General features: G+C 33.8%; 4 protein-coding genes across 5 annotated transcripts; 2 read left to right on the forward strand and 2 right to left on the reverse strand.

Annotated features, from left to right (window-relative positions):
• Window positions 1-65: 65 nt before the first annotated feature.
• LOC129873048 (glycerol-3-phosphate dehydrogenase [NAD(+)]) lies at window positions 66-3149 on the reverse strand. Its single transcript, XM_055948042.1, has 11 exons — window positions 2598-3149; window positions 2443-2519; window positions 2280-2352; window positions 1925-2142; window positions 1740-1847; window positions 1562-1625; window positions 1433-1470; window positions 1214-1334; window positions 1080-1134; window positions 952-1000; window positions 66-532 (listed from the first exon to the last, which is right to left on the reverse strand). The coding sequence occupies exons 1-11, from the start codon at window positions 2779-2781 to the stop codon at window positions 371-373; spliced, it is 1149 nt and encodes a 382-aa protein (XP_055804017.1). The 5' UTR covers window positions 2782-3149; the 3' UTR covers window positions 66-370.
• Window positions 3150-5947: 2798 nt separating this feature from the next.
• On the forward strand, window positions 5948-6582 carry LOC129874690 (classical arabinogalactan protein 11-like). The gene has a single exon (XM_055950014.1). It carries the CDS (start codon window positions 6171-6173, stop codon window positions 6519-6521), a length of 351 nt encoding a protein of 116 aa, XP_055805989.1. The 5' UTR covers window positions 5948-6170; the 3' UTR covers window positions 6522-6582.
• A 5187-nt stretch (window positions 6583-11769) lies between these two features.
• Window positions 11770-12928, forward strand: LOC129875268 (uncharacterized). The gene is made up of 3 exons (XM_055950720.1): window positions 11770-11952; window positions 12022-12029; window positions 12089-12928. Exons 1-3 carry the CDS (start codon window positions 11862-11864, stop codon window positions 12431-12433), a joined length of 444 nt encoding a protein of 147 aa, XP_055806695.1. The 5' UTR covers window positions 11770-11861; the 3' UTR covers window positions 12434-12928.
• A 31-nt stretch (window positions 12929-12959) lies between these two features.
• Window positions 12960-16813, reverse strand: LOC129875267 (protein WVD2-like 7). 2 transcript variants are annotated; one of them, XM_055950719.1, is made up of 9 exons: window positions 16606-16813; window positions 16025-16429; window positions 15199-15561; window positions 14884-14942; window positions 14717-14791; window positions 14154-14256; window positions 13992-14054; window positions 13734-13844; window positions 12960-13462 (listed from the first exon to the last, which is right to left on the reverse strand). In XM_055950719.1, the coding sequence occupies exons 1-9, from the start codon at window positions 16675-16677 to the stop codon at window positions 13226-13228; spliced, it is 1488 nt and encodes a 495-aa protein (XP_055806694.1). In that variant the 5' UTR covers window positions 16678-16813; the 3' UTR covers window positions 12960-13225. The 2 variants fall into 2 exon arrangements, with proteins under 2 accessions (XP_055806694.1, XP_055806693.1); XM_055950718.1 differs by having other exon boundaries at window positions 15199-15564.
• Between the last annotated feature and the right edge of the window lie 567 nt (window positions 16814-17380).

Consider the following 17380-nt stretch of genomic DNA (forward strand, 5'->3'; position numbering starts at 1 on the left):
TGAATCAAAGAGTGATGTTATAAATTTACTCTTTCATATCTGTGTTGCTAGATAAGTTCATTAGGTGGTTAACAAGAGGGGGGAAAACTCTAATTGAACAATAGTGATTAAAAAAAAGTAAGGATAACTGCATCTCCTCATTTTCCATAACCAAGAGCAATTGGAGAACATAAGGCAATTCAAATGCTATGATTTCTTGGCATCAAATTGCTGATGGCTGATGAGGACACCAGCCCCTCAAAATTGTACTATTCATTATAAGGGGGGAAAACAAAAGAAGCAGGGACTGATAAAGAACCAAAATCTAATGTATCTTAGATATATATATTGACTTCAACTCTCTGCATTATTAGTTCAAGTGAGCAGAACTTTACAGCAGGGGCAATCTGGCTGAGTGCTCGGTATATTCAACTATGGCAGAGGGAGCAAGACGGCCACTGCAGATCTCATGAACTGTTGTGAAAAGGGGGAATAATTCTAACCATCCTCGATGACTTAGAACCTCGTAAACCTCCTTTGCTGTAGAGACGCCCTTCAAGAAAATTTGGAACATAGGAAAGGTATCAACTTGCTGAAGAGCAACATAGTTACAGCAGTGGATAAAGATAAATTATTTGTTTTAAAGTAGCTAGCTAAGTATGACAAATACAATACTCCCTCGCTTATAATTCCATACAACATATATTGGTATATGAGATTTCAGAACATCCATATAACATATATTGGTATGTGAGATTTCAGAACATGTACACGATTCGTGTACTTGTTCTCAAAGCTGAACATTAAGAAGAATAAAATATCTCATTTTTGTGCTAGATATTCTTGCATGCTTCAGTTCCCCCACTGTTAAAAGACATTCTGGATTAATATCATTTGTACTTTTGTGGAGCATTTTAATGTTTATATGCATTTTCAACATCTGATAGATGATCAATGCTCATATTTAAGGACCTGCAATTTTTGGCCTTGCAACATCTCCGTTTCAAGTTCATCAAAAGACCTAAACATACCAGCAAAAAGAAGAATTAGCACACTGTCTTCTTCTTATGTTAAGGAAGAAGCTAAGCGAGAGAGAAAACCTTTTTCCTCCATTCCTTGCAAAAGCATCAGCACATCTCCTGTTTCTTCCTCCCACTGCATATAAAATCATGTATGATTATTTATTACCATGAGCAAATGGTATACACAAGTTGAATGGAAACTGCCAACTTACAGCAAGTAGTTATTAGATCTGCAACTCCACAACTCTCAAAGAATGTATTATCTTTAACAGAAGGAAACAACAGCTTAGATAAGGCCTTCATCTCTCTCAAGCCAATTCTCATTATTGCAGCCTGTTTGGTCGTTTAGAAACAAACAAGACACATTAATCAGGGAACAAATTGTTCCAGTTCCTCAAAACACAGAGATTTAATATCTTTCTGGATGCTACCTTAGTGTTATTTCCCATTTCCAGGCCATCCACAAAACCTGGTATATGACGAATTTAAATTCTCCGTTACTCAAAGCTAAAATCAACTAGTTATAAGATACAGGACAATAAAAGCACAAGCATATCAACCTGCTGCTAGAGCCACAACATTTTTAAGAGTTCCACAAAGTTCGACTCCTTCCACATCTTGAACCTATTTCCATCAGATTAATTGAATATAAGTTAAATCAGGGAATGGTTGATCAGTTAACATGTCAGAAAAGCTTAAAACTGGTAATATGATCAAATGCAGTTATGCAGAACTCACAGCTGAGACCATAAAATAAGGAGTATTGAATAGGCGAACCCATTTCTCTGCAATCTCTTTGTTATCCCTATATCCAACTGTTGCTTCACTGAACTTCTCAACTGCAATCTGCACTTGAAATTCTTAGCCACATTCATTTTAAGTTGGTTAACACTAACATGTAACTGCAATTTCCAGAAATAAACCTCATTGGCAATGTTGGCTCCCATTAGAACACAACAACTGATCCCAAGAATTTCAGAGATAAGGGTAGAGATCATGCATGGTCCTTCCCTCTTGACCTCCATTCCTTTAATTAGGGAAATTGCTACAGCATCTTTCCTAATTTTTCCAACTAGCCTCTTGCAAATTCCCTCCATGAATTGATGAGGAGTCACAAACACTAACATGTTAGCATCCTTCACTGCAGAATTTCCCCCACTATAAAATGTTAAAAAGGACTTAAAACTCCACAGACTACATTTTCCGCTCAAACATTAACATGTTTGAGCTTGATAATACTACTACAAGAAGAAGAAGAAGTCCAACAATGAGGAATACCTGCATGTTCAATGTCAGGGTCTGCAACAACATTTTTAGGTAATTTTATACCAGGAAGATATTTAACATTCTCCTGTGAAAAACAAAAACCACCCAGTTAAAATATTGATCTCCATATTAGAAAAACATAAATTTTTAACACAAGAGTAAACAGGGGAATTACATTGGTTCGGTTGATGACCTCTGAGAGTTTTTCACCGGATGGCAATGTCTCCTCAAATACCCACATCCTTACTTCATCTAAATCAACCCATGAAAGAAATAACATAAATGGACGTTCAATTTAGACATAGAACGAAGAAAAGGGTATAAACAAACCGTGGAAAGAATTGATGTTGAGGGTGTTAGAACCAATGAGCTTGGCTGCAACACTACCCCAATTTCCACTACCAACAACGGTGACTCTTGATTTTTGAGGAACTTCATCTGCAAGTGGAACAGGAATGGTATTGAGAGATGCATTTTTACTCTGAAGTTGGTCCTCTTCCATGGAAGGCGCCATGAAAAGTGTCGTTTCAAGAATGAAATGGGAAATGGGAAATGGGAAATGGGAAATGGTGTTACAGGGAGATAGAATTAATGAAAGAGAGGAATAGAATCAATGAAAGAGAGGAATATGAGGGAGGAATGGGGACATAGAAAAGGGAAGGTGGAGGTTGAATTTGGGCGGAGAAGCCAGACACGTATCGTGAATAGCAATGCCTGTCATGTTAAATCAGGCGATATACTCTATGAAAAAACAAACCACCATTTGAGACCCCCACTAAGCTAAGGCGGGCTGGCTCCGCTGGCTATGACATTAATCCATCCGTTCAACTTCCTTCTTCTCTTTCTTCCTTTACGCATCCAAACCTACACCTTAAGCCCCATGCCCTACCAATCCATAATAATTACGCACATGTGGTGCAATGGACGAGTCTACTTAATTTTTTAATCACAAGTTTGGATTTGAGTTTGGGTATTACTCGATGCAAATTCAGATTAGTTAGAGTACTAGACATTGAATGAAAAATAAAAAAAAACTATAATAATAACTCCCACTGTTTCAATTTATTTATTTTGTTATCTATAATTCTGATTCAAATATACTTCTCGTATTATATTTTTAATACACATTTATTCTTAATTTTAACAGAAGGACATGTGGCAAAAATTCAAAATAATATCTAATTGGTTTTAACGTGTTCACAAACTGAAAAATGATAAATTGAACTGATAATATATAAATCGGACGACCAATGCGCACTCCTACTGGAAACGAGTTAAGTTGCTGAGTTTCGAAAAATAATAATTAAGTAGTTAAAATTGGGATGAATCACTTAATTTTGAGCTTGCCACGTGTTTCAACGTGCAAATTAAGAGCAAGATATATTTGATCTTTTTCTGTTGTATAATTATGTATAAGGTGTAGAACAATGTAAAGGTGTGTACAAATCAACACTTTATAAACTAGTACACATATATATGCATGTCCAAAAAAACTACATAATGAATAGAAAAGAGCATAATGTGTAGGCAAAATTACTCTACTCTTCTTTAATAGATAGACAACTAAGTAGAGATCCCATTAATTAATGTGGAAGTTTATACTCCACCAGATCCTAATTAATATAAACCAAACAAGTTCATCCTTTACCAAGACGTAACTCAGCTCGTTTGTAATCTTTCTTTTCCTACTACTATTTATTTTTATAACTTTCTCTTTGAATGCAATTTAATTTATCATGATATATTTAATGTAATTCATTGATGTGTTATTTTGTCTAATAATAACTGTTTTCCAACGCTACTTCTTCTTTTTTATTTTTTTTAGAACTAATTTACATAAATTTCATAGTGTTAAGAGTTAATTACATTATTTTTCTACTCTTTTTCAAATTACAAAAATTCTTTAAAGTTTATGAATTTCGGATACATCACTGGATTTCCGGATATATCAGTAGACATCCGAATACACAGAAGAGGGATGTGTCCGAGAGGAAATGATGTATCAGAGAGGTCATAGATATGTATCAGATAGAGGATATGACATCTGCATACATAAGGGATAGATGTATCCGAGAGGGGAGGGATGTATCATAGAGGGTAGAGATGTATCCAAGAGGGGGATAGAGATGTATCAGCGAGAGGGGAGTAATGTATCCCAGATGAGATTTTTGAATTTTTTTTATATGATAGAAAATTTTAGAGATTATGATAAAGTAAGATGTATATTTATGTAATTTTTCCTTTTTATTTTGATTCCTAATGTGATAAAAATTTATTCGTACATAGGGTTTATATCCAATTTATTTATCTATCTATACATTATTAGTATATTATATAGTTTTGGTTTATCACCAGCTGATATGACTTTTTTTTGTTGCTACAAATACATTTTTTTACTTCTTTTTTCCTTTTCTTTTTCTATTTTTTTTTCTGCCCTATTTTTACTCTTGACATGTTTAGATCTCCTCTTTGTTAGTATTTTTTTTGTGTGTATATTTATGTTTGTGATAGGTCTATTAAGTTCTACATTGTCAAAACCGGAAATTCATAATTGGAAACACAACTACATTTGTATTTTGTAATAGATTTTGAATATAGATTTAAAATATCTCTTTAAAATCTAGAATATTTTTATTTGAGTGTTTGTTTTGGTTCCATCATTCATCTTCACCTTGTATTGTGTAATTTTAAATTGAATTTTTGACGTATTAATTAGGATGACAAAATTAGGCCATGGAATAATGATTCACCCAATATATTTAGGTTAAGATGGGTTAATAATCTGCTTATTTTATTAACTCAGTTTATTTTGATCTTCTTAATTCAATCCATACATTTTAAAATTAGGCTAACATGCAACCTAGATTGAACAATGAAAAACTTTATCGATTTTTTTTTAAAATATATTTAAATCAGGCCCTTTTCCGGACCTGGCGCATAGCAGGAGCTTTAGTGCACCGGGCTGTCATCTTTTTAAATATTTTCTAGTTATAATATAAGAAAAAATGTTCACAAAAACTATATCCCTATTAATACAATAATAATAAAGGAAAAGAAAAGGAGAGAAAATCGTTGACGGAGCATACAATTATGGCGCGGAGCATCCTCCTCTTAAGTCTTAAGAGGAGAAAGGAAGGAGATGAGGATTAAAATAACACTGTGTTGGACTAAAATAAATATTACATTATATAATATTTCCTTTGTTCTTATTTATTTATCAAATATTTTTTAATTTGATTTCCCTTTTACTTGTCAATTTTGACAAATCAAAAAAAATTATTTTTTTTTCCTATTATATCCTCAATTTATTAATATTGAGTTAATATCTTTGAAAAATATAGTGAGTAAATATATTTAAAAACTCAATCAATTCATAGGGATAAAATGGTTAACTCATTATACTAATCACAGTTTTCTTAATAGGTGTGTCAAATCAAAATTTGACAACCCGATCTGACCTTCGAAACTCGCTTCTCATACTCCTCGTTCGTCGTTCGGTGAAAATATTTTATATTAGACTACAAAAAATAAATATTTTCTCTCAGACGTAGATCGTAATTTTCTCTTTTTTCGTTTTCTTTCTCTTAATGGTAAAAATTAAGTCACGGTTCAAAAAAAGACCACATAATTATCTTGTGGCAGAAACAAATTTAAACTAGCAAGGTACTCAGTCTACAACACTCCTTCATTCTCGAACAAACACACACAGCATTAGCCCTTCATTCTTTCAATTTTCCTTCCTTTCATTCTCCGCCATGTCCGATACCAACCCCCCTATAAATTCCACCATCACCACTCTTTTTCGATTCATTCTTTAGCTGCGAAGTATTTCTCTAAAAGCATCAAAGAGAAGTACTGTTAATAAAGAATCTATTTATTAATAAAATCCAAAAAAAAGAAAAAATGGCACGCCAATTAGTTGCTCTGGCTCTTCTCTTCGTTGCCGTTGTTGCAGGGGTTGCACACGCAGCCGATTCCCCTGCTTCATCCCCTGAAGCCAGCGCACCAGCTGCAGACTCGATCTCAATTACTCCATCTGCTTCTCAATCTCCTGATGCATCGAGCCCTGTTGCTTCTGATGTGGAATTTTCATCTCCACCTGCACCAGCTAGTGAAGCAAGTGCACCGAGCGCTGCTCCTACTCAATCTACTATTTCTGCAGCACCTGAGGCTAGTGCACCAAATGTTGCTGCCGATTCCCCTGTCGCCTCTGGCCCAGGGGTTTCGTCTTTTGCCAGTGATGACTACTACTAAAGCACCAAATGGTGTGCACACAATGTGCTTGATTAATTAGCTAAATGGTGTTTTCGGATTAGCGTGATTCTTTTTCTTTTTTTTTTAATTTTTAATTTGATCGTGAAATTTACCAAAAAAATTAGTTATATTAATAAAAAGACATTTAAATGGATGTTTTTGAATAATTTCGGGATATGCCTAATAGTCTTTTCTTTAGTCATGAAATTTTTAGAGGTAATCCATAATTATTCCAAATTAGTCTCAATTTTTTCATTACGACCATAAAGTTTTCAGAGTCTGTACCAATATAAAGAGATACATGGCCTAAACACATCATACAATGAAAAGAATTTAACTTATATATATATATAAATAATGCAAAGAACTTTTACAATATCACATCATAAATAAAAATATACTCCCTCCCTTTCAATTTATAAAGAACTTAATATATGTCAAAATAAGAATATACTCCCCCCTTTCAATTTGTAAAGAACTTAATATATGTCAAAATAAGCTCTAGATTCTTTCTTTCTTAACTAGAGTTAAAGTTTTCCATGTCATGAATTGCTCGCATATATACAGATATATACATCATCAATATAAGATATTTTTATACCATTAAATTGTCTTTACCTGTTATAGTTGGTAATCAGCCTTATTTTTTAAAATTATAAATCGTAGCTACACTGTTATCATGGATAAAGCCAATTAGAACATGCATGCAGGGTCCGTTCACCCCATCTAAACAATTTCTACTTTACAAGTTCAGCCTCAGGATCCAAATTAAAAGAAATTACGTACCTACAAGACCCAAATTAAAAGAAAATGATGTAAAAACGTATTCAAGAATTTATAGGCTTCAATTTATAATTTAACATGAATTCACATAGATTTTCGTATCTCTAAGATTAGAGAGATAGAATCAGTGGCGGATCTAAATTCACACCCATTACATTTTGGAGCCAACACTATAATTTGTACAATTATGTAAACTGGGCGTACAGTTTTAGTAGCAGCTTCAAATTAGAAATAGTTGAGCACCCATAACTAAAAAATTCCTGATCCGCCACTAGATGATATTAATCCAGAACAACTTGGCCGTGCATCGGCTCATACATTTTAATACGTACGCATATGAACTATGTTGTTACAACAGAGATAAACGAGTAATTAATTAACCAGGGCCGGGTTAGTTTTTAGTGGAAGCTAAGTAATTAATTAAGCAAGAAACTAGAGATGCTCTGCTAAATTAATTACTCCATAATATATAGTTATAGAAGTGAAGCAGGATGTTGGAAGAGTAGAAGTTTGTCTTTGTCTCTCACTCCAACCATGTGCAAGTGTTCATAATCTTCCCTTTCTTTCCCTCTGTATAGTACCCTCTGCTCTCTTGGTTCAAAACTATCTACAATTGACACCATCATCTTCAATTCACCTGATGAACCAACAAAACGAAATATGCCCCATTAAGTTTTGTGTGAAATAAAAACATTTTTGGCCCAATTAAGTAACGACAGTGGTATAATTGAGCCAAACTATTAATAGAGAGATATTTTTGATCCGTAGTGTATTAAGGCCTAATGAATTGACCAAAACAAAATGGGAGGCTTACCAAAAGTAGAAGTGGGTTAGATAGAAATGTCATGGCAATTAGAAATAGTTGAGATTCGAAGTGTGATTTTTGCTTCTCCACCTGCATTAATATTATTCTCATATTCTCTTTTTTGAACTAACATACCTCCTGGACGTAATTCCCATTTGATATCACCAAAATTATTGCTACTAGTACTGTTATTTTTAACCTATTCTTGATCATTTTTGACTCTCTCTTAATTTTTATAATAACTCAAAAAAGTGAAAAAGAGTAATAGGATAAGGAAAGTGGGTGACTAATTGGCTTCTTACATAGTAATCTGGGCCCTTTATGAGGACAAAATAGCAAACTCACAAAAGCATAAAATATGCCAAGAGTTGCATTATTTAAATAATGGATGTGTTATTACAATCATAAATAATTTGAAAGACCTCTCTTCCTAAGTTGGCTTTATCACGTTAACTTTTTTTGTTATTTAAGATATTATGTATTCTTATTTTTTTCATTTTAATTTTTTTAATAATTCCTTTAGCTCATTTATTTTCAAATATTACCTGTGATATCATCTTGTTAGTAAGGATTTAATCCCCCACTATATAATTCTCTTTCCATTTTCTCCTTCCCCTACCTCTATGTAAATAAACTAAAAAATGTAATTTAATCAACATTAAAATTAAGGCACATGGGTGGGTGGCGGTTTGTGCTTGATTAGCGCGGGGCCAATTTTAATTTACTAGTATAATATAAATACAGTCAGTTGGTCATATTAATCAAATTGCTAAAATTGATTATAGGGAGACTTTTCATAATCAAGCAACCAAAGGAATGTTGGCAATTTCCCCAATCTGATGTTAGGCCAAAGAAATTCAACTGCTTTATTTTCATGGCCTGCCTGTTTTAAACATATACGTTGGTAGGAATTTTAATAGCTTAATTAATTATTTATTTAAAATTTTAATTTATTAATGAAGGTTTGATTTTTCACCTTATAATTTTCTCACTTTCCTTTTACTGCCCCATTTTTTTAATAAAATAAATAAATAAAGAAATGAATATTTATATATGTTGCATGAGGTTGTTTTCTTCCTTTCTTCGTCTCTTGGGAACTTTTGGAGAGCGTTGAATCTTGGCTAATAATATTTCTATTTTCAATTTAGGTAACATTATGTTTTTATTAGTCACTTAAAGAAAAAATGACATATTTCTATAGTCATGCTATTTTATATTTAAGATCACAAGTTTTAAAAGTTTAAAATATAATAGATGCAAATATTATGTGAAGGAAAAATTATTTCAAAGCAATATGGAAAGGTTTGACACTTTGATATCGGTATTTAAATAGTTGTATCAATATAAATACTATACGTATTTGCAACATACATGATACATGTAAAGGAAACGAGGAATTCTCAATGAAAAAAGTGCTTTCTGAATCGAACGTAAAAATCATTTTCATCAGACGGCTTTTCCTGTAACTCTCTAGTCAGGGAAACTGTCGTCTGGTTTTTGGTTTCTAGTCTTATTTTATTAGTAGCCATGATTGGGAGTCGGGAAAGATTTTTAGCGGGGAAGGCAGCGCCCTTCTGTGGGCTTTCATCGAAACAGGCCCGGTCTCGATTTTCTTTCTCAAACCACCGGACAGGGGTGCGGAAATAGCAACAATTCATGGTATCAAGTGTAAAAACTTTAAGAAATAGAAGGAAAATGATAGATTAGTTCATACTCGCTCAAATGAGTTACCAAAGGAAGAGGTATTAATTCTTGTGTAGAAATGGACAGTCTTTCGAGTTTTGTCTTGCTTACTTTTTGTGATTTAATTTGGTTTTCGAGTTAAAGTGAGACGGGGTTGGGTGGCCTCTAACAAATAAAATGCCTCGAATAATGTGGTCTTATCTATATATTTAGATTAGAAAATGATGATTAGACATATAATATGCATGGGTATCTTCTCATGTGGGAAAGAAAGCCGCAAAGACAAAATGACAAAATATTCCTAAGGTCACTTGAAAAAAAAATTAATGAAAAATTAAGGTGAAGAGTAAGTTTGTAAATAAATAATTTTTTTAAATTTTTTTATGTAATGCATATTATTTTTAATATAAAAATTAAATAATCTATAAAAGATAATATCAAAATAAATAATCTAAGCATAACTTTGTTTTCAAACCATACTAGAGGTCTCATTTTTTTAAAAAATGTTAGCTCAAGGAGTTCTAGCAATCTCATTAAAAGGCCTTCATTTTTAAAAAAATTTAATTTGATTAAGAATTCACTTTTGATGAAACCTATATATTTTAACACCTTTTTTCCAGCTTACCCAGCATATAAGATTATCATAGGATAACGGGACTAGTTTTACTTTTACCTGTAATATGACCGACCATTTTCTCATACTACACATTTTCCTTCCCATGCCACCTTATTAGCTACCTCGAGTCATTCACTCTTAAAAAATATTATTCAAAATTACGAGAAATCAGACCTACCTGTATTTGGGGAATAAATAATATGCTAAAAGTGAAAATATATTTTTAATAAAATGAATAAGTAAAAGTGAATAGAGCTAAGAAGTAATGAACTTCAGTATCGATCTAGAGATCTTAACTAAGATTTGGCACGTATTGCGATGTGTAGTACAATCTGAGGATCAAGATTTTGATTGAGATCATATTTGGGATATGATTCTTTTTCCATATCCTCTTTACAAGATTTTCATTTTTGTGTGAGTATATATTATTAAGTACATTGGAATGAATAATATCACTTGAAGATTTTGAGTCCGTCTTATTAAGTGTTACTAGATCGACTGGCAGTCAGTTTGGATTGGCTTATAAGTTGCTTATAAGATATTTTCAATTTTTTTGAGTGTTTGATTGACCAACTTAAAACCATTTTGTGCTTAAAATAAACCTCCAAAAATAATTGGATCTGTTTGGCTTAGCTTATCTAAAGCAGCTTATAAGCTATTTTCAGCTTATAAGCTGCTTAAAATAAGTTAAGCCAAACAGACACTAGGTCATTGATACGATTTTGGCGTGGAACACAAAAATTAGGGAAATAGAGAAACAACTTCTATTTGCTTATGCACACCAAGCATATATTATGTATAGAGTTATGTAAAAAGAAGATTTAATATGCGCTAATAGAGTAAATAACTTTTTTATATATATACTATGACAATATATACTATCGATGTATTACATCATCCGTTTCAATTTGTTTGTCCTACTTTTCTTTTTAGTTCATTTTTAAAAAAATAATGTCTTTTTCTCTTTTGACGAGTCTTTAAATTTAACTTTCTACGTGACATGTTTAAGATCATAAGATTAAAGAACATTTTGTAACATTTTACACATCTTTAATTTAAGACCATAAGATTCAAAAGTTTTCTTTACTTTCTTATATATATTCCATGTCAAGTCAAAACCGGACACACAAATTAAAACAGAGGGAGTACTATATATATTTTAACATGCTATAATAAGTTAACTATTTTAACATGTTAAAATCCCCCTTTTTAATGAGTAAATAAGGAAGTTTATAAAGTCATATACTGTACATGTCCTATTGACTTTGTAGACACGTAAAATGACTATTAATCAATATGCAGAAGTTTGACTAACAAATACAACAATTGCCTTGCTTCCCAAGTATATATCATGCGTCCTCCAAAACCAAATTCTAGTACTCCTATATATAAACTATGATCAATATTTTCCTAATCCAATCAAGTCTTTGAGCTCACAAAAACATAGCCAAGGATGAAGAGAGAAGGTCGCCAACATGGTCTTGTTCGAACCTATCCCATCATAACCTCCCTTTGGAACGTCCCCACGCCCAACTCCAGGTACTGTTTTTAACTCGAACTATGTATCATATACTAAAATAATTAAAATGTAAATTAAATATATTACTTCTAAGGTTATCATGTTCATTTTGAATCTACTAACTCTATATTCTGAATTTGCCTATGTAGGTACGTTAACAGTTGAATTCCCTTCCCACAGTTGGGTTGTTCACAGAAGCGTCACCAAAGCCCTGGAACCATTCCATGTTCACAGGCAAGTGTGGCAGGTCTAAATGCACAATGTGCCTTTTACAACCATCTAGAAAGGCCAAGGACAAGGCCAAAGGGAAAAAAAAACTGAGGGGTTATGACATTGTTACTAACTATAGATTGATGACTTGGAGGGTCACAGATACCAGGCCGCGCTTGACCTTTTCTGGGTCCTCAGCTACTAGCATATTGGACCATTTGGTTGCTGATCACATGGATGTTGATGATGTTGATGGATTTTACCATGATGCTGATGAGCACAAATGTGATATATAGCTACAACATGAAATTTGTCACTAATTGCTCAATTCATGTAACAAATTACATTTCGTTTTTGAATGCATGAAACACATACATGAGTGATGATTGCTCAAAGGCAATGTTGATTCCGATTGCTCGCCATTTACAGTAGTTGAGGAGCTAAAGATGACTATGACGATGAAAGAGCGACTTCTTGTAAGGTCGGTGTGGTGTGGGAAAAGAATCGAAGGGTCGAAAAAGATGGAGATTGGTGCTTGGTGGAAGAAATGTGATCTTAGTACATTGACTTGGTTTGTTAAACTGTCAAATAAACTGTTGTACTTAGATTTTCTTATGTTTATAATGATTTTGTTGTGTAAGCAAACAATTATTCATATCAGAAATCATGTCTAACTCGAGCATGTTCACGCCAGAACTAAATAAAGCAGGATAACTTTGTAGTAGATATGCAATGTGTTGTATAGCACAAAAATGAAGTACTAGTTCGATTGGGTAAAAAAAAACTGCAGTTTTTTCATTTCAAATTGAAAAGACTACTTGCTGCAATATAAGAATGCATTCTCTCTGATACTTAAATTAATCTGGTTTGAAAGTCACCCTGAAACTTTGTAAAGTTTTACTTTATGATGTACAAAGGTAGATACCATATGGAATAATGGTCACACTCGAAAACTTAGCCTAGAATACAGGGTTCAACTCTTCATAAAACAAGTAATGGGGAATGGGGATTCCTTGCATATACATAGCTTTAACACAAGTTAAAGATATATTATTATGTAATGAGATACATCATACATCTCTGAACATTCAATTTGGGGAGACTCCAAATTGATGTTGTATATTTGGGGATGCGTTCTGATCATGAGACACTACTGTTGGCACGGTCTGAGAATTTATCGGTTTTGGGCAATTCTTCTTTCCTGAATACTTGTAAGAGCCATTCTTGACTGAATATGTAGAAGTTGGGTGTGACATCAAGCCCTGCATTGTATTGTTACTGGGCTTTGTTCCGAGTTTTGGTGATTGAGGACGTTTTACTGGGGTCTGCACCAAACTAAACCATATGAAGCACCACCAAGAGATTATAGCATGGACAAAGCCAAAACTATTCAAAATATGGATCCAGAAGGTACTTTTGGAGAATAATGATCATTATACAGTTTGTTGTTTAGACTTAAGACTATTAGAAGTGAAAAAACAGTAAGTTGATATAGTAAAATCATCATGCCCATATATCATGACATGTTTTAACAATGGAGACATTTTTATTTTTTAGGATTATCTGAATTGGTGATGCAAGATGTTATGGTGGTACCTTTTTTGTGTGATTTCTTGCTGTTTCTCTTTCCTTGTAGAACTTAGGCAGGGGACGAGCTCTGAAACAAAAGCTTTGTCGAAGTTTCCTGAGCTCCATTTCAGCTTTCTCCTGCGTGCGAAAGGGTATTTGTTCATAGCAAGTTAATTTGCTTGCAATAGAAGAAGTCTTGCCAAGGCATTAAAGAGATTTTAGTGGTTGGAGACAACAATAATAGTCAAAAAATTGCACAAGCCTTTAAGGAAGCTCAGGAAGAACCTTTATTTTTGTTTGTAGCTGAACTTTCTGTACCTCCTTTGCATTGAATTTCTCCTCAAGCTTCTGAAACAAACTTACAGGTGTAAGATGGGATTGGACTTAAGAAAAATAAGGAGATAATCCTGATCTTGAAGATGGAAGTACATATAAAAAAGGCCTTACTTGTTTCCTTCTTGCAGCTCTTTCTTCTGTCCTCAGTAGAAAAGGAGTGGATAAAGAGGGTGATTGTAGTTTGTTGCGGCAGGCTGTTAAAGACTTGGAACAGCTGAAGAACAGTACTAAGGTAAGAGAGATCCAGTGGCACAACAAAATGACAGAATTCTATAATCTACACAGTGCAACTTGGATTCATGCCAATATAGGGCATACCTGGTGTATGATTGTTTTATGTACCATTTCTTATTTTCGGGTTGACAAACATTTGACTATGTAGTTTTGATTTCAATTTGATTACTGTCTGAATATAGAACTATATTCTAGTAGAATCAACTGCTCCTCAACCCAAACCTCTACTTGAAAGAGCATCTCCAATATTCCTGCTATGTTAGCTTTCATCCACTTAGATCATAATGGTAAAGTGCGTCTATGATTGCTAGAATGTCCTAATTAGCAGATTTACATGTTAACCTCAGTGCCCTTCTACCAAGATGTGGTTTTCTTTTTACATGTAGCCATCTACTGTATGTAAACGTTAAATCGGAAGTTATTTTTTTGAAGATACTTACACAGATGACAAGATATTCCATTTAGGACCAGTTGTTTGACTTCCTGAAGCTGTCGGATGAATTGGTGTTTCCATCCTGTAAATTTGAAAGAAAAGACAAAAGAGCCAAGTTATTGTTGCTGCTGCAATGAAAGCTTGCACTGTCATTTTACTATGATATAATTATACCCTCTATTTTCAGAAGATGGGATTGTCATGGGATGTTTGGTTGCACCATCTGAAGTTGCCTGCAGGTGAAAAATAAACAAATTTTTAGCAAGTCTGCATAATATTTACGTGTTCATCTTTAGCGCAAAAAAATATTAATAGGTAATTACAAGTAAATCTCTTTCATAAGCATTAATCAGTAACCTGATAAAAAGATAATTTACTTGCTACAACTAGTTAAACTAAAGTGATAATATGAGTAATACCTCAAATACAATTATTAGGAGGATTAGCATTTAGTAAATGAGAGATAAATAAGCAGATGAAAGTGAGTACCTCAGGAGTCTTGAGAGGAGTTATACACTTCTTCGCGGCATTGGGAGCGAGCCTTGAGCTTTCCTTCTTGAAGGTGGCAGGGGGAGGAGGAGGCACCTTATCTGGTTCTTTTGCAGGAGTGAAATTCATCAATCTGCTCAAGGATTTCGAGGTTGATTTCTTCTCATCTGCGAACGCTGATGTGGGATTCCTAGTGATTGGAGTGGAATTTTTTTCTTTATTGACAAGACGAGAAATGTTATGCCTAGCTGGTGAAGGTGGAATTTTAGACTTTATGGAGTGAACTGATGATTTGAATGAAGAAAAAGCTGATTTTTTCTTGCTCGTCGCAGATGTAACATCATCGTCTTTAGAGCTGGAACTCTGCTGAATCGACGAAGAAAGTCAGTCTCCATATACTAGCATATTAATCTAGATCAATCAAACCATCAATTAATCAACTTCTCAATCTCATAGTTGGACTCAGCTACTCTATATCTAATCCTCTCTACTCGTATCCATTTCATTCAGGTTAGATTTACCTTTTCAATGACTCACACATATAAGTTACTATTAACCAGACTACAAAAGTCTTCACATTTTAATATATGAGTGTTACTGTGGGCTAACGCCAGCATCTTGCCTATGGTGAGGTCAAGTGATGAGCCGGCATGGCCAGGACCGTAGTCATGATCAAGCATGGTGCTTGCTTGATGGGTTTGGTTAAGAAGTAAAGTTGCATGTCATTTCTATCAGCGAGCTCTTGATCCTAGCAGTAACAATAACATACTACTATCTAGAATAGAAATTCAAGTAAAAACCATAGGGGTGAGTAGAAAATATTTACCTTCAGCAAAGGTTTCTCTGCGTGGGATGTTTCACTAAGCTCTGATCCTGAAATTGTTTCTTGGGGTTCATTCAATGAAGCTACATGAGTTAAAGGAACGGCATTTTCTTTCTCCTTCACATCAACAACTCCTTCCATGGAACTATTGACATTGGAATCCACTGCTAGAGTATCTTGTTGGGTATTTTCTTGTTCAAGCAAAGCTGCAGCCTTTTGGGCAGCAATTTTCTTGTAATGAGCTTCAAAGAAAGCTTTTTTCTGGGCAACCGAACCTGGCTTTGCATACCTCTCTGCTTCCTCAACATAACGCTTGTGAGGGAATGCAGACCATTTGTCCCATGCCAGTGACTCCGTCGTAAATCTCCCCAAAGAAATAGACTCTCCTAGAGCACGCATGTAGTTTCCCTGAATTTACAAGAAGAAAAAGGAAAAAAGGAATTAACCTTGGTTCAGGATTCAGTGTCCACGATTCAATCTCGTTATTTTTTTCTATGTATTTACTTATTTATATTTTGAATTCTCTTCGTGCCTCCGGAGTCCGGTCACCAATTAGGAGACTATAGAAACAAGAGTAATAGTACCTGTTTAGCTTCATTAGGTGGTAATGCAGAAGCATAAGAGAAGGCATGCATAAGACAAGCTGAATCTCCCATTACAGGACAAGCAACAAAACAACCTGGGGAACCTGAAACAGTACTATAGAATGTTACTAGAAAAATTTACTAGGATTATTGTTCTATTGTTGTTTTTCACCCCTTAATAATCTTTGCATGTAAATCTCTTTCTCTCTCACATACACATACACTTTTCTGTCTGTGTGGATCTCTGAGCATTTAAATTTGAAATTCAAATGAAAAAAGTGTAAAAGAGAAACGTTGTTTAAAGGTGTAGGGCCCTGCTTGCCAGGTAAAAAGGAAAAAAAGTAAATTCTACTTGCTTGACCAAGACATAAAGTTTAGGTCTTTTTCAGTCGAAGGTGGGGTCTATCATATACTTGAAAGTTTCGATTGTTTCGGAAAATTGTTAGTGGCAGATGATTTTCATATTATGTTGTTCACAATGTTACATTGTAACGAATGTATATAATTTGTTTCGTTTTGTAAATAATCCAAATATAGTACGAGTAACAAGATGTTTGGACAAGAAAATAGCTTTGATTTTGCATGTTTTCTGTGAAAAACAGTAGCAGCAGCTTAGCATATGAAAGCATCTGAAAGAGCCATATCAAATGGCTGGACCCAAGCAAATGCTATTATTAGCAACTAGTACAGTTCAAATGCTATTTTTTTTCACATGCTAACAATATTCTAATTTTGTACTTCCAAAAATCTAGACAGTGCAATTACTGATCAGCTA

The sequence above is a fragment of the Solanum dulcamara genome, chromosome 11, assembly GCF_947179165.1.
Source record: "Solanum dulcamara chromosome 11, daSolDulc1.2, whole genome shotgun sequence".
NCBI classification, from domain to species: Eukaryota; Viridiplantae; Streptophyta; class Magnoliopsida; order Solanales; family Solanaceae; genus Solanum; species Solanum dulcamara.